The sequence below is a fragment of the Leuciscus leuciscus genome (assembly GCF_965113295.1).
Source record: "Leuciscus leuciscus genome assembly, chromosome: 3".
Classification (NCBI taxonomy): domain Eukaryota; kingdom Metazoa; phylum Chordata; class Actinopteri; order Cypriniformes; family Leuciscidae; genus Leuciscus; species Leuciscus leuciscus.
In genome coordinates this window covers 15,957,745-15,974,244 of record NC_138727.1, presented here as the reverse complement: position 1 = coordinate 15,974,244, position 16,500 = coordinate 15,957,745, and the positions used below count along the sequence as shown (strand labels likewise).

General features: G+C 36.1%; 1 protein-coding gene across 4 annotated transcripts in view; it reads left to right on the top strand.

The window, feature by feature from the left end:
* The window catches only part of tbc1d1 (TBC1 (tre-2/USP6, BUB2, cdc16) domain family, member 1), a 67,461-nt gene extending 51,738 nt beyond the window's left edge, over window positions 1-15,723 (top strand). For all 4 annotated transcript variants that reach the window (XM_082164417.1, XM_082164416.1, XM_082164418.1 and 1 more), the window contains 8 exons: window positions 1,016-1,192; window positions 3,427-3,588; window positions 4,643-4,804; window positions 6,670-6,914; window positions 8,106-8,265; window positions 12,268-12,437; window positions 13,659-13,835; window positions 14,118-15,723. In XM_082164417.1, coding sequence (XP_082020543.1) covers window positions 1,016-1,192; window positions 3,427-3,588; window positions 4,643-4,804; window positions 6,670-6,914; window positions 8,106-8,265; window positions 12,268-12,437; window positions 13,659-13,835; window positions 14,118-14,330 — 1,466 coding nt within the window. In that variant the 3' untranslated portion in view covers window positions 14,331-15,723. The remainder of the gene's footprint in view (window positions 1-1,015; window positions 1,193-3,426; window positions 3,589-4,642; window positions 4,805-6,669; window positions 6,915-8,105; window positions 8,266-12,267; window positions 12,438-13,658; window positions 13,836-14,117) is intronic.
* Window positions 15,724-16,500: the final 777 nt, after the last annotated feature.

The window sequence follows — 16,500 nt, the reverse complement described above, 5'->3', positions numbered from 1 at the left end:
GAGTGTGATGCGAGTTTGTCTTTCTGTGTGTGTTTTGTGGTTTGCTCTTTTGTCAAGTGTTATTTTTTACAAACATGAGGGGAAACTACAAAATCTTAAGGAGAACCTGTGTTATCAATACACCTGCCGTTTATTAAAATTTGGTGAATTACAAACTGTTTTCAGGTTCTTTTAGTATCACCTTTTGAGCTGCTTACTGTGACTGTTAGTTGTGCATGGTTTTAGTAGTTAGACATGAATTTAAACATTTATTTTGTGTAGGCTTATTAACCTATCTGAGTAATTTTGAAAATACATGAATGCTTTTCTGATTTTAGATTTTATATAGGTGATAAGTGATGGTGATGTTGGCAATTGAAATAGGTGTTGATTTAGAGAGATGACAGTTGCCTTTTTTTTTTTTTTTTTGAATTGGTAGCTACTCTAGGTGAAATTGCTTGTCTTGGCAAGACATTAAAGTAAACACAATCATGTTTGTCTTAAATGATTGTAAACAGCTGTAAAAAGTTTTTAACCGATATTTAAATGTAAGTAGTATTATTTTATTTTTTTACCTTTTATTACTTATGTTTTGAGTGTTTACTTGAAAACTTGATCCTTCTATATAGCTTTTCTCATATTATTTGTCTTATTTGTAATTTCTGTCTGTCTTTATTTTATTACAGTTTATTTAATACCTTGCAATAATATTTACTTGGAGACATGCACAGTAACAAAAAATACTGATAATTGATCATAAAATATGGCCAATAATCATAGACTGTGCTTTTTACTGTAGCATTTTACAGTCTTTTACCGACTGCATACCAGAATGCAGAATCTTCATTGTTTTTGGTATTAACTGATGAAATGATGATATAATGACAAACGTCGACATGATGATATTGGTAGTTTATGTAGATGTTACATGTAGATGATGTTGGTAGCTAGAAATTGATCTAGGCAAACGTTGGTAGTTCATGCAGGTTGATTTTTGTCTTATGACAATCTGTTTACATTTTTCTTTATTTTTCAGAATCCGCTTTAGAGGTTGGCAGCAGAATGGCATTGGGGGGCGGGGACAGCACCCTGGGGGCGGTGCCAGAGGAGAGGAGAAAGACGAGTGGGGCGGAGCTAAGAGAGTTATGGAGAAAAGCCATTCTTCAACAGATCCTCCTCCTGCGGATGGAGAAAGAGAATCAGAAACTACAAGGTAAAACACAAACACATATGCAGTGACTCTTATCATTGTGAACACTTTCATTCAGCATACAAATGGCCAAGTAATCCATCTAACATTAGGATGCCTTTTGCAGACTCAATTAACAAAAATGAAATCAATTATCAATTATTGATTTATTCAATTAATGGTATTCAGCATTAAAAGCATTTAGGCATTTAGGTTGCTGTTAGATGGATTATTTGTCTGGTTTACAGTCAGCCGGCATACACAAAAGCATCTTCCATAAATAGTAGCACACACACATCTGCAAAACCTGGCGCACCCATGCGCAGCCTTACCTGGAAGTCCCTGCTGCAGGTTATGAGATGATCATGAAAGTTAAATAAGTTTTCTGGCACAGATGCGTTCTGATTTGGGCGTGTTCATGATTGGCAGATTGTCACGTCCTGCCATGCCATGCTCAGTCATGCTTCTTTATTACCTGAAAAGAAAGAACAGAAGCTTGAAAAGAAAGCAGCCAGACCTATTGAATAGGGTGTGTGCATATAAAAGTGGGTCAGAAGGAGTGTATTGGGAAGATTGTCTGCCCTACTTCTTGCCTGTTTTTATTACCACGTTTCTTCTCAATCACAAGACATTTGATGTGCGACACTTTGGAGACTTCTATTTCTGTTTCTTTCTTTCTTTTTTTATGGTTTATTTTTTTCCCATGGGTAAGGATGGGTGGGGAGGGGAGGGTATTATTCTCCTGTTCCTGAAATTTCCCTTCTTGCTGTTATGTCTCTTCCTGTGTTTGTGTGTGTGTCTGAATGAGAATTCTCACTGGTGCAATAAGTGTGATTAGACTTACTAGGCTTACTACAGCTAGCTTTTATTAACATAACAACAAACGACGATAAAACAGATACAAATCAAAGACCACATTGCAAGGACAGCACAATCATGCAGGTTTGCACTGCACAACATCAGGAAGAACAGGCCCTTCCTAACAGAGCATCCTCCACAAATTCTGGTCCAGGCCCTTGTCATTTCTAGGCTGGACTATTGCAATGTTCTGGCTGGACTTCCATCATGTGCAACCCAAACCTCTACAATTGATCCTGAACGCAGCAGCATGACTGGTCTTCAAAACACCCGCCTACCTCCACTCGCTCTTATGAATCTACATCCCCCTCCAGAAGCCTGAGGTCAGTAAGCGAGCAACGACGCCTCGTGGTACCTTCATTGAGAGGCACAAAATCACTTTCCAGGATGTTTTTGTACAAGGTTCCTTGCTGGTGGAATGATCTTTGCAACGCTACCCGGAACGCAGAATCCCTGAATTCCAGCAGCACTTGACTGCATCCCGCTGAAAAAAAATCTTCAACTGTGCTTTAACTATTCTTTAATCTCTCCCTGTTTTAGCTTGTACTATTCTAAACGATGCCTGAAACTTTGCATTACCTGCACTTCTTGTGTTTATTGACTCTATATGATGAACTGTTGTTGTATTCCTTATTTTGTAAGTTGCTTTGGATAAAAGCGTCTGGTAAATGAATAAATGTAAACGATAACATATATGGACTTCACACTATATATATATACTTTTTCCCAATTCTGTGTAGCACTAGGAGCAGAATTTCATGACAATGGGTTATACGACTAGTTCAAACTTTTAATATGGACGTTAATGTTCAAAAGTATGGAGTTAGTAAGATTTGTTTTTTTCATTCATTAAGTTCATTCATTCATTCATTAAATCAAAAGTGATAGTAAAAACATGTATAATGTTGCAAAATATTTCTCTTTTTTTTTTGAAGTATCAGTTTAAACAAAAAATATTAAGATCAAAAAGACTTAGCATAAGAGACTTCAAAAATATTATAAAATCTTACAGACCCCAAACTTTTAAACAGTAGTATATATGTTTGTGTTTGATAACCAATATGTAAAACCAATTTTTAATTATAGTAATTTTTGATGGAGAAATAAACAGCTTGATTATGGCAATAAAAATGTAATGTATCTCATAAATAATCATTTCATAATTGCAACAAATCCTATTGTTTTTAGATATAAATGTTTCAAATTTATTTTCTTGTTGGTTTTGGGCAATGTGACTTAAGCTTAGTTTATCACATCAGAGTCCATAAAAGGTACTGAAAAAGTAATTAAATTAAATGGTCAGTGGTGTCATGGCGTTGTTAATGTGCTATTCTTTAACTCGACTATCTTTATTCTGCACATAATTCAGTTTCTTAACTTTTTACTCGATGTGTGTACAGCATCAGAGAGTGATCTGCAGTGCAGACGACTGAAGCTGGACTATGAAGAGATCACTCCATGTCTGAAAGATGTCACTTTGGTCTGGGAGAGAATGCTCAGCACAACTGGGAGGTCAAAGGTCAGATTCGACACTGAGGAGATCCACACAGCTGTGGGACAAGGTAACTAAAATGCATTCACACACACACACACACACACACACACACACACACACACACACACGGAGACATAAGAATGTTGAAGTTGATTTGAGGTTTGGCATCAGCCTATTCAATGAATATTTTGACACCTGGATTATCTGAACTAAAACTGATCATTGAGTGAGGAGTATGTAATATGATGTTTTAGACAGTTTATGTATCAGTTTTCAGTTTAGAGAAGTGTACATTGTGATAACTCTGCATTTCTTATTTTGAAGCCTTTAATTGACTTTTCCTGAAAAAAAAAAAAAAAAAAGTTTATTTTTTTTCATATTTGGTGTATGCCAAATATGTGCGGGAGTGTTTGATTTGCATAGATAGAAGAGCTGTCTCGTTGATAGTCAGCTTTTTATAGTGGTAGTTTCTCTACCACTATAAAATGTAAAGAGTCAATGCTGCAGAACAGTATTGTGAATGGTGAGCTTGCATGCACTAACGCGCGCGCACACACACACACACACACACACACACACACACACACACACACACACACACACCCTGTTCAAGTTCAGTGGAACTGTGGCATTCACATTAAATGTTCACGTACACCTACACATACAAAAAATGTTACTCGTAGTTTACTATGCTATCACGATAGATCTGGTGTAGTTCTTTACACAGTGATTAATCATATACTAATTTATGTATGATATACTGCAGTGGAGACAAAATGACGAGTTTTTGCAATTCTTTTTGGTCACGCTAGTGGGACAGACTTTTCACGAGGAACCATGTGTTAAGCTTGTAGTTGGTTTTTGGATTTGTGATGTTTGTAAATGTCATTTTCTGATGCGTGTGAATGGGGATGCGTGTTGCCGTTTTACGTCAGTCCTTGTCAATGTTGACTTTGTCCTCTTAAAGTGATTGAATGGACTTCCATCTACATGTCAGATGAGATCACACATTACTGAAGAAAACACTCACAAACTGTGGTGTTCTGCTCAAGGCATGTAAACATTCAAAGCTCCATCAATTAAACTCTTTCTCCTCTTCGCCCTGTTTTTCTCTCTCTCAGGCGTTCCTCGTCAGCATCGAGGAGAGATCTGGAAGTTGCTTTCAGAGCAGTATTTGCTGAGGAAGGAGGGGCCCAGCGCCAAACCTCCTAACAATAACGCTCCTTACAAAGAGCTTCTAAAGCAGCTCACATCTCAACAGCATGCCATCCTAATAGACTTGGGTTAGTATTACAAACACTATGGGCCTGTGCTAAAACCTAGTGAACTGCATTGCTGCCTACAGCTTACATAGGCATCATCTAACTAAAATGGAACCTCATAAGTGACCAATTTGGGACATTTTTGATGGGTAACAACTGTGCTTGATGCACAAATAATGCTTCTCTCATGAAGCACACAGGAGACTGGGCCCACAACTGATTCTGATAGAATTATACATTAGCATGTTGCTATGCTAACAATGCAGTATTTTTTTTTTAAACAGTGGTTCTCAACCAGGGAGCCGGTATCCATTAGGGGCCTCTGCAAACTTACAGTGGGGCCACAATAAGATTTACAATTATTTAAATTATTTATATTTAGTTATATTAACAATCTTTATTTAGATGCTAAAATAAAGATGTACATAATTAAACTGGTATTTTTTTTGAGTTTTTGTTTGTTTATTTGTTTTTATTATAACAGCTTAAGAAGGAGGGCCTTCAAATAATAAGAAATGTTTTGTGAGCAGCAAATCAGAATGATTTATGAAGGATCATGGAGTAATGATGGAGTAATGATGCTAAAAATGAAGCTTTACCATCACAGGAATAAATTACATTTTAAATGTATTAAAATAGAAACAGTTATTTTAAGTCGCAATACTATTGTACTGTATATTTTACTGTATTTTTGATCAAATAAATGCAGCCTTGGTGAGCATAATAGACTTCTTTCAAAAACATCAAAAGATCTTACTGACCCCAAACTTTTGCAATGGTTTGATCAAATTAACCACTTAAAGTCCCTATTAATTTTCACAATGTGTGATATTATTGTTTTCAATAATGTCAAATGCTCTTAAAATGCTGTCTTGGTAGGCAGTTCCCTAGGTTTTGGAACAGAGTTACTGTTAACCTTTTGTATAGTCTGTAGTTGTTTGTTGCCTTTGAAGGTCGTCAGTTATCCAGGTCTTTGTTGAATGTCTATCAGATTTATTCTAGTCAACTGGATGTGTTTTGCTGTTGCTCAAGATGTTTTGCCTCTCAGAAATGTCTTGAGAAAGATAGAAACTTGTCCATTTGATTAGATAGCTCAACAGTTAATTGTTGGGCTTGCTTACTGTTATGCTCTAGCATGCCGAAAAACAACTATTCTGCTGTTCTGTCTTAAAAACACACTAACTTGTTCATTCTTGCCCTGGAATGTTTTCAAAAATTGTCATTTGAGTTTACACAAAAGTCTCCATTCTTTGCAAAATGATCAGTACTTCAGTTATTATAGAGAACAACTTCTGCAGAACCTCAGGCTGAATGAATGGTTGAGACACTAACTGAGATAGACAGATGTGAAGATGGAGAGATTAATGGGGAGGCTCAGACAAAGAAAGGGAGGTGTCACTGGCTCTCAGCACAGTGACAGCAGGAAGAAAGAGAGATGTATATCTTTACAACACAGGAAGACACCTAATCTTATAGGAATGTATATTGTTTCTAGGGAGACGGGATCATATAAACGCAGTTTATTCTATGCAGTACTGCGAATTCCTATATTGCAAGATGCTTGCATAATTCATGTTCTAAACATTTCCAACCATTCGAGGTAGTCGAAGATCTAGTAAGATTATTGTGTTATTAAAGTGAGTGACACCATTTGCCATGGCCATTTTTATTTCATCTTATGCCATTATTTCCAAAAGCAAATTAGTAAACTTTTGGAACTTCACTACAGTTAAAATCTACAGTTGTATACATTTAAACAGAAAGTGAGATTTTGTCATGATTTTGGGTCATATGCTGCCAACATCAACAACAGCAGCAGCATTGTTTCACTCAAACTGCACTGAAAAAAACGAATACTTGAATGATTATTCCTCTTCCTCTCCCAGGACGTACATTTCCCACTCATCCGTATTTCAGCGCTCAGCTGGGAGCTGGCCAGCTGTCCCTCTATAATCTACTGAAGGCATATTCTCTACTGGACCCAGAGGTGGGTTACTGCCAGGGCTTGAGTTTTGTGGCCGGCGTGTTGCTGCTCCATATGAGTGAGGAGGACGCATTCCACATGCTCAGATTCCTCATGTACGACATGGGGCTACGGAAACAGTACAGACCTGATATGATCATACTGCAGGTACAGTAACATTCACATGCTAACAAATATATCATCAAATGGTATTTTTTCCCACTTATTTTTTACACCTAAATAGTGCTTTTTGACATGTTTAAAATGATGTACACTCACATGAGCTGAAGACTGCAGTCATAACAGCGGTCTTTAATTCTACATATCATTGGTCTCTATTTCCTTCACAGTGGCTGCAGTGTTTAATCACATGACCAGCCAAGTAGTAGCAAGCAGTACATTATTTTTCTGTCTCTTTTTATTTTTCATGGAAGAAAGTCAGTCAGACGATGTGTAACAACATGTCGAATAAATGATGACAGGATAAAGTCTTTTTAAATCACATTTTCTTGTAGGCATTTAAATGAGTTGATCTGTGATTGGATAAATGGTGAATTCCTTAGACAATTAGATGTTACTCAAGTTTTTGTACACTACTGTTCAAAAGTTTTTTTTTTAATGAAATGTATTAAATTGATCAAACATGACAGTTAAGACATTTATATTGATTGTCCAGCCAAATGGGTTTTCACACTCTGTTTTTCATATTAGATTAGATTAGATTAGATTCAACTTTATTGTCATTACACAAGTACAGGTACAAGGCAACGAAATGCAGTTTAGGTCTGAACATAGCTGAGACAAACCCATATAGAGGACAGATCATTGTCCCATTGACCCAATTTCAGTCATAACTTTTCCTAAAAAAGTTGCTACTGCGTTTGGCTTTGTACAAAAGGATTCCTCTTGTTAAAGAGTTTATGGGATAGATTATTTATGAAATCTTAACTTTAGCGTGATCTCATTATTATAATAATTTAAATGGTTCTGTTCACTTCCTTTTAAGTAATGGGTTGCATTTATTTTTACTGCATTTAAAAATCACAAATCAAATAAACATTTAACATAATTAATCGCATAATGTATAAACTTTGACAGCCCAGATACAAGTCCCCCCCCCCCCCCCCCCCAAACTAAAATAAAAATAAAATTCCACAGCTAAGCACGTAAGAAGAATTTGATCAGATAACTGTAAGAGATGCTCCACAAGTAACCATCACATTTTTTTTAATGTTCATCAGATGAGAGATATGTTTTATATCTTATATGTTTTATAACACAGTTTAATGTATACCAGAACTCTTTATCCATGATAATCGGACTTGCTGACTTCTGTCTTGTGTATTCTCTCTTTCTCAGATTCAGATGTATCAGCTGTCTCGTCTGTTGCACGACTATCACAGAGAGCTGTACACTCATCTGGAGCAGTACGAGATCGGCCCCAGTCTGTACGCCGCTCCTTGGTTCCTCACTGCCTTTGCCTCACATTTCCCACTTGGATTCGTGGCGCGAGTGTTCGGTGAATGCACACACCCTCACTCGCACTTTCATACGCACACACACTCGCAATACAGACTTTCCAAGTCTAAATGAGTTCCTGAGATTACCCAGTACCACAGTGCTTTTTACAATTATACATTTAGCAGAAGTATTTATTTAAAAACAGGGACAGTCCCTTTGGACGAGTTCCTTGCTCAAGGGCACTATGGTTGTAGTTCATGAATTGCATACAACCTACAATCCTAAGGGTTTTGTTACCAGCTCAGATGTTTAACCACCAAGCCACACCAGCCAGAGATAAAAGGCATCTTTTATTGAAGTAAAAACGAAAGCATGTTAGGAGATATGAGCAGGCAAGTCAGATAGCGATTCTCTCAATTTCCATAGAAGTGTTTATGAAGATGGCCTGCATGTTTGCCATACTTTTGTTGTCTCGTAGGATTCTGTGGAACACATACTGTACACAACAGCGCATTCTCTCTTTTGTCGTTACCAAATACATTCAGGGGCACACACATATCTGCATATACACAAACACACCCTGACTGCAGAGATATTAACGAAATGTTGCAAGCTTGCACCAGGTGCCGGGGTGGTTTTACAGGTTGGGGAAGAATTTTTGCATCTGGGTTTTTCGCTTTCTTTGTTACTTGTCTCTTTTAAGTGGTGCCTGCTATTGCACATACTTTCTCAAAACCCATATATCTTAGTATTAAACTTCGTTGCATAACACGCTCTGCACTGTTTGTGTTACAGACATGGATGATATTTTAAATCTTGCGGCTTATTGTGCATTTATGTTCGGAATCACGGTTGCGATTTTTCACTATTTTATTGTTAACTAAAACAACAATACAACAACATTTAAAACATTTATTTAACTACCTATTTACATTTATCACAGTTTTAACCATGTAATAATTAGTTTTTATGATGAATTTTGATACTTTACATTTGAAAAGGCAACCGGAATCTGAACAGAAAAAAACTGTATATTTGTTTTTATTCCCACTGTATAATTTGCTGATTGAAAAATGAGATTTAATCCAAAAGTTCCAAAAAATCTAAAATATAGTTTTAGAACAGTGAAAAACTGTTTTGCTATAGTAAAATTACAGTCTACATCAGGGGTTCTCACTTTCCTGCAGAGTTTAGCTTCAACCTTGATCAATCTATCCTGCCTGTAAATTTCTAGTAATCCTAAAGACCTTGATTAACTTGTTCAGGTGTGTTTGATTAGGGTTGGGGCAAAACTCAGCAGAAAAGTGGATATTGAGGGCCAGAGTTGAGAACGCCTGGTCTAAAAATGGTAAAGTGTTACTAGTAAGAGTTTTTTATATATACATTTGTTGCTGAATAAAATTATTCTGAGGCATCAACTGACAATCTGGCCTTCTCCATTTATCATTTTTAGAGAGCTGCCTTCATTGCCTCTCTTTATCCTACTTTGCAATCTCTCTTATCTTCTATGGGAACGCTGAAGCTAATTATGCATGATAATCACAATCGCTGATGCATGGCGACTGGCGCTAACTTTGTTTTGCCTAACCACGGTTCCGTGACAGTGTGTGTGGTGTGATTATAAGGTTGAATATCATTGACCTTGTGACACACAAACTTGCATGACTCTTTCCAAGGTTAATCAGTTGAACCATCTTGGAACCTCTCATCTTATACTCATCTCACACTAACTTACACATACAATGCAAAAGCACAACTCTCAACAAATCCACTGGAGATTTTCAGTTGCAGATTTTTTTTTTTTTCTAGTCTTAGGCAAAACGTGTATTGAAGTGGATGTAATAAAGGAAAATGTAATATAAAAATAATGTTATATATGAAACGTTATGGTAATAAGTTTTCATATATTTAGTTTTTAAACACACTGATCATTTTAACAAAATAAGAGGGTACAAAAAAACTGCATGATGTTTTTTTTCTTAATAAGCTATTTCACATAACAGATGTTTACATATAGTCCGCATGACAAAATAATTATGGAATTTACACAAACGGCCTAATTCAAAACTTTACATACACATACACATTCTTAATACTGTCATTAACTAGATGATCAACGACTATATTGTATATTTTGTGTAGATGTGTAGTCATGAGATGCAAACAAGGGACTAATAAACATAGCGTATTCAGGGCAGTACTAATTAGTAAATTAAATATCCTATATGCAAGGAATAATCCACAGCAAGGTGTGCATTAAACTATTTTAATGAATGATGTTGAGGCAAAACATTGCCCTCTGCATATTGGATATTTAATTTGATATGCTTATTTTCTGTTTTATTTTACCGTTGCCCTTTAACACTCACTTTAAGTTAGTTTATAAATGCAAATAATTTTATAAAACTGTTTAGCAATTCTCTATTTTTTTTTACGTTTTTTATTTATTTATTATTATTATTATTATTATTATTATTATTATTATTATTTTACAAAATGATAAATAATTTTGGTATTGGTGCGTCCCTAATAGAGCTGCACGATTCTGGCTAAAATGAGAATCATGATTTTTTTTTTGCTTGGAATAAAGATCACGATTCTCTCACGATTCTGAAAAGCTTTATTATTTTAAAGATCAGTCAAATTTAAATAAATGCAGTAATCAAAAATAATGTAATATTTAAATAAATAAAAAATGACAATTAAACATTCAAATATTACGCCAGGCTAGACCTATTAAAGATTCTTAGCAAGAAACACTATCAACATTTTTGGGTATGGTGTTGCGTTGAATAGCGTTGCTTTTATAGACGTTTGTTTCGTCCGGCCGCTGGTACTTTGTGATTGAGCAGTTTTGTTTTTAACCATCTCATACTGTAGTTTAAGATAAGTGTTTAATTGAGATAAGTTTATAATAACTTTGCTTTTCATTTATTACTTAAAGCTCAGTTGAAGTTTTTCGATAGCTACTACATTAAAAACTACTAGCCTAACTGATAAAGTTCACACATTATTTAAAACAAGTGAACAGTAATAAAATAAGAACAAATACACAAATTACAAGCAGAGATGAATACTAAATAACAAAGTTTACAAAGTCTAACAGTATATTAAGGTACAGAAATTGATCATTAAGCCTAAATGTAAAATAACACTATTTGTCACTTTATAAATTAAATATAGTTTAATCTTTGTTAAAGCTGTATTTTATTGTTTTATTTATATCAATGACACAGAAAACAGTATGTGTGTGTATATATATATATATATATATATATATATATATATATATATATATATATATATATATATATATATATATATATATATATTTTAAGTGTGTGCTGTCACTTTAAGACCGACTGCATGGACCGAAAAAAACTGACAGCTGTTCACATATGACATAAACGAGAGAATACATGTCGAGACCGGTATTTTGACAATTTTGTGTTTATGTGTCCGTTCAAGGAAACGCGAAAGAGGAACCAATTCTCCATTCGAGCGCTGTCTGAAACGCGCTCTCTCTCTCTCTCTCTCTCTCTCTCTCTCTCTCTCTCTCTCTCTCTCTCTCTCTCTCTCTCTCTCTCTCTCTCTCTCTCTCTCCGCTTCGAGTGTGTGTGGCTGTGCGCACAGATAACGCGCGAGTCCCGGTTTTCGGTTCTTCTTCCGCGATTAAAATTGTTTGAATGTGTAAATTGGCAAGCCAATACACGTCCAAATTATGAACTTTCACTCTATGATGGTTAAATTTAGCAGTCAATCCGCGAATCACATGCGTGCCGAACCAAATCTAGTGCGATCCGTTCCACCCCTAGCGCGTTATCTCGAATATCATTGGCAGAATCGTAGAAATGCAGGATTAAGATCGCGTGGGGGGTTGAATCGAGATTGCGATCTTTTAACGATTAATCGTGCAGCTCTAGTCCCTAATATATTTATTATCAGGCATGCTGCTAATAGACTTCAGTTGTGAGCATATATTATATTATATTACATGGATGCCTTCAAATGGATTCCTTGATGTAAACTGAACAGTATTTATTGATTTTATATCTTCCAGACATGCTGTTCCTTCAGGGATCAGAGGTCATCTTCAAGGTGGCCTTGAGTCTACTTGGTAGCCACAAGCCTCTGATTCTCCAGCATGACAATTTAGAGACAATTGTCGAGTTCATCAAAACAACCTTACCCAATCTGGGCCTTGTGCAAATGGAAAAAACAATCAATCAGGTAATATGTGTCTGAGTTAACCTGCATTCCAAATAGACGTACGACTCACATTAACACATACACAATTACTTTCGCTAAGTGTCAAGGCAGTGGCACATTTGGGTGTGGATTCTTTTTGTGTTTTTGTGGTGACACCAATATATGTGTCTTTCCCTACACAATCAACGCATACTCGTGCTTGGGTGTGTCCCGTGTTCATCTTCAAATGTGGTTTCGTATAAGTACTAGTTTCATCATGAACTCTGCACAAATAATAGATGGAGTTAGTAAAGTATGGGTGTTGCTCTGTGTGTGTGTGTGTGTGTGTGTGTGTGTGTGTGTGTGTGTGTGTGTGTGTGTCTCAAATGATTCTTGCATGAAAAAGTGTTTCATGCAAGACTATTACCAAGAGCACTCTTCTTTCTCTTGAATATTTTAAATGATGCCCAACCACTCACAATGAATAGATATAGCAGCAAGAAAATTAAGCACATTTTTACATTTTTGGGAGTTCTTGGGATTGGTAAATACATTTTAGAGTAGTAGACGCATATAAATGAAAAATCTGTAAAAGTGGTTAATGTGACCTATGTATTACGTCTTTCAAAGCCATATGATTGCTGTGTGAGGAACAGACTAAAATGTACACCTTTATCCAATGAATATCGTTTCCTTTCAAGTAGACAGTGATGTAGGATAATGATAAATGATGATTTTGATGATGAATTTTAATCGTATCTAATCAATTTATTGGACAGTCTAGAATGAGAATCTTTTTAAACATGTTACAATTTTTCTATTTGCTTGATATTTAAAATGTCTACTCTTTTTAAATGATATCAATATAAAAAGTAGTATTTGTGCATGTAGTTCCACTGCCATAAACATGACTCTATTATAGGATCACCAGGATAACAATTTCATTGAAGATGTCTCTGTTTGATGTCAAGGAAGTGTGTATGAGCACCCTACACTTTTAGGAATTTATGAGACACTAAAATGGCAGTTGTGAAGAGTGCGTGTGCACGCGCGCACACACACTCATACACAAAAACAACTAAATGAAAACATACACAGGATGTATTTTTTTCATTTAGTTGTTTTTGGATGTTGGATTGAGTTATTTAGACCCCCCTCATCATATAACTGAAGTTTGACATGGACACACACACAAAGAAACATGCTTTGACTTGCCCATCTTTGACATGCTCATCTTGTATATTTGTACATGTCTCCATGTAGGTGTCTGAGATGGATATCAGTAAGCAGCTGCAGGCCTATGAGGTGGAGTATCATGTTCTTCAGGACGAGCTCTTGGATGGTCCCTCCACTCTCAGCCAATCACAGCGAGTGGCCCAGTTGGAGAAGACCAATGGAAGCCTCCGACAGCAAAACTTAGACCTCCTAGAGGAGCTACAGGTGGCTCATTTTAACACAAGCAGAATCCTTTTTTAATATATGCATTTAGATAGATTACAGGCTTATTCACATGTAATCTTAATTTTCAACATTAACAACATTTCAAATTAGAATGGATATTTTTTCATTAGTATTATTTATCCAGCTGTTTTAATTTAGCATCAGATGTTGTGTGAATAGTTTCCCTGCAAAAATATTTTTTACTGAATATTTTTTACTTTTATAATTTTATTTATTTCTTTTTTTACATTGCATTTGACTGATATTATCGTCTTCCATCAGGTTGCCCACGCTAAGATCAGGTGGCTGGAGACTCGTGTGGACGGCCTGATGAATCGAGAGTCAGAGCTACAGTCGGAGGTAAAGACTCTCCAGCAGGAACAGACAGAGCAGCAGCAGACTGTATCCAATCTCAGAGATCTCCTCAGGAGTCTGGGTATAAACAGCCCCTCTCCTGAGCAGGACAACCTCACCAACACAAGCAACAACCAATAACTGTGCCAGTGAGGATACAGAGTCAAGTCTTTATAAACACTCAACTGTCATCACCAGTTCTGCTATCAAGCTCCTCTTGTAAATATCACAACTGTCATAATCCTATTGGCTCTGTCGTTCTTTAAACAAGCCATCTTAGTGGAGGGTTTTCAGGGCACTGACGTTCCTTCAACTGAGATGATCTTGGAGATCTTATCTGGGTCTTTCTCGCCAGAACTGATCAAACAACGTAAAAGATCAAAGCATTTAACAGCTCAAAATAGCTGAGATGCCTCTCTTTCTGGTTCTTACAGCTTTCGTGACTGGCTTTTACTTTATGGACAGAGAGGGTTTGGATCATTATTTTTTTTAATAGACACTCCCTGCTGTTGTTTCTGTGTTTTTAACATGGCAATGACCCCAACAAAGCCTCTCCATGGCAGATTTGATTGGCATTCATGCATTAGATTGACAGTTCCCAAGAAAGCACTGAACAGCCCTCTGAAAGGCTATGGATAAATGCACTCTCGCTGTGCAGTGTAATTTTGCACCGTTCTCATTTCGTGTGATTGTTTGTGTTTGTGTGTGAGCATGTGTGGATGTGGCAATCAACCATTATATTCCAGTGCAATATAAACTAAAAAAAGAAAACCCTCTAGAACACTCTAAACCTGCACAATCTTCTGTTCTTACAGAAACCAAAGAGGAGCTTCAAAATCTGAGTGCACTTCCATAAAAAGAAAAATGTCTTTTTTTTCCCTTTTTTTTCTTCTTTTTTTCTGAGGCTCAGACCGAACGCTGCGGATTTACTCAGATTACCCAGAAATCACTTACACTCAACAGAAAATCCTGACTGACACATTTGCCAAAATAAGATTAAAACCATTTAAGCAACATACGGTTCCTTTCATTATTACTCACAAACTTCACACATAAACTCAGTATCGATCAATTTCTACGTGTCTTTTGGATCATTTGGATTTTGAGGTTTCCAGTGATGGCGTTTTTAGCTACTTGGCGGAAAGTATTTTAACACTTTCTCAACTAAAAAAAAACCTTCAGGTGCTTTTATTTGTGAGTGTGTTTGTCTGAGCACACTGTACGCAAGTGTCTGTTTTAAACGATTTGTCACCTCTGTATTGTAGCGTGATATATTTTGGCAGTAGGAAATACATTGGAAAAAGGGTTGTGAGTGAATGAGGAAAGAAAACAGATAATCTTGATTCATTCGCGTGACAATATGCCCTTACCCTTTGACCTCTTGTGCTTTTCTGGAGAATTCCATTCGTTTTTCTCAGTGTTGGAAAGACAGGGACACTGTTAAAACATCATTCTTGATGAAGTGCTTTATTTTTATTGGTTTTTATTGAGAGTATTATTCTTATTATATGCATTAAATACATTTTAAATAGTTTGATGTGAGTTGCGTTGATTTATTTGATATACAGCTTTGGTTTCATTTCGGTTGTGTGTGCGTTTCTCGCTCCAAAGAGCAATTCCATGTAATACTTTGAATCGGATATTCTGTTGAATCATTTCATTAAACAACATTGCACCTGGTTTTAATGATCTACAGTGAATACTGAGATGCATTTCTTCAGGAAAGCAACTGTAGAAGCTTTTCTGTAAATAAAATACTCCACATGCTTTGACTTGTTAAAGTGAGGTCAAGTTTACAGTTCGGCTAAGCTGGATTTCTTTCAATGCCTGTAAGACACTTGAAGAGGTGAGTTTGTGTATGTGTGTGTATATATACATAGTTGCAATCAAAATTATTCAACCCCCTCGGCCTGGAACACATTTTGCTGCAGAGAACAAAACTTTATGAAAACAATTAAAGGAATCGGGAAACTATTATAAAAGGTTTATTCATGCAAATTTGAGTGATTCTGAGAATGTAAAGTTGATGAAAAAAATAAAATTGATTCTAAGCATTCATGTACAAAATTATTCAACACCCAAAAGGTAAATTTTGTGCAGAATCTTTTATTCTTTATAACCTCCTATAAATTCTTCCTGTAAGAGCTTGGAAGTTTCTGTCACCTCTCTGCTGCAATCTTGCCCAATTCCTCACTTGAAAAAGCTTCCAGGTCACTGATAATCTTTGGTTTTAACGTTAACCACTGCTTTCTTCAAATTCCACCAAATATTTACAATGACATTTAAATCTGAAGGCCACTCAAGAAAATTG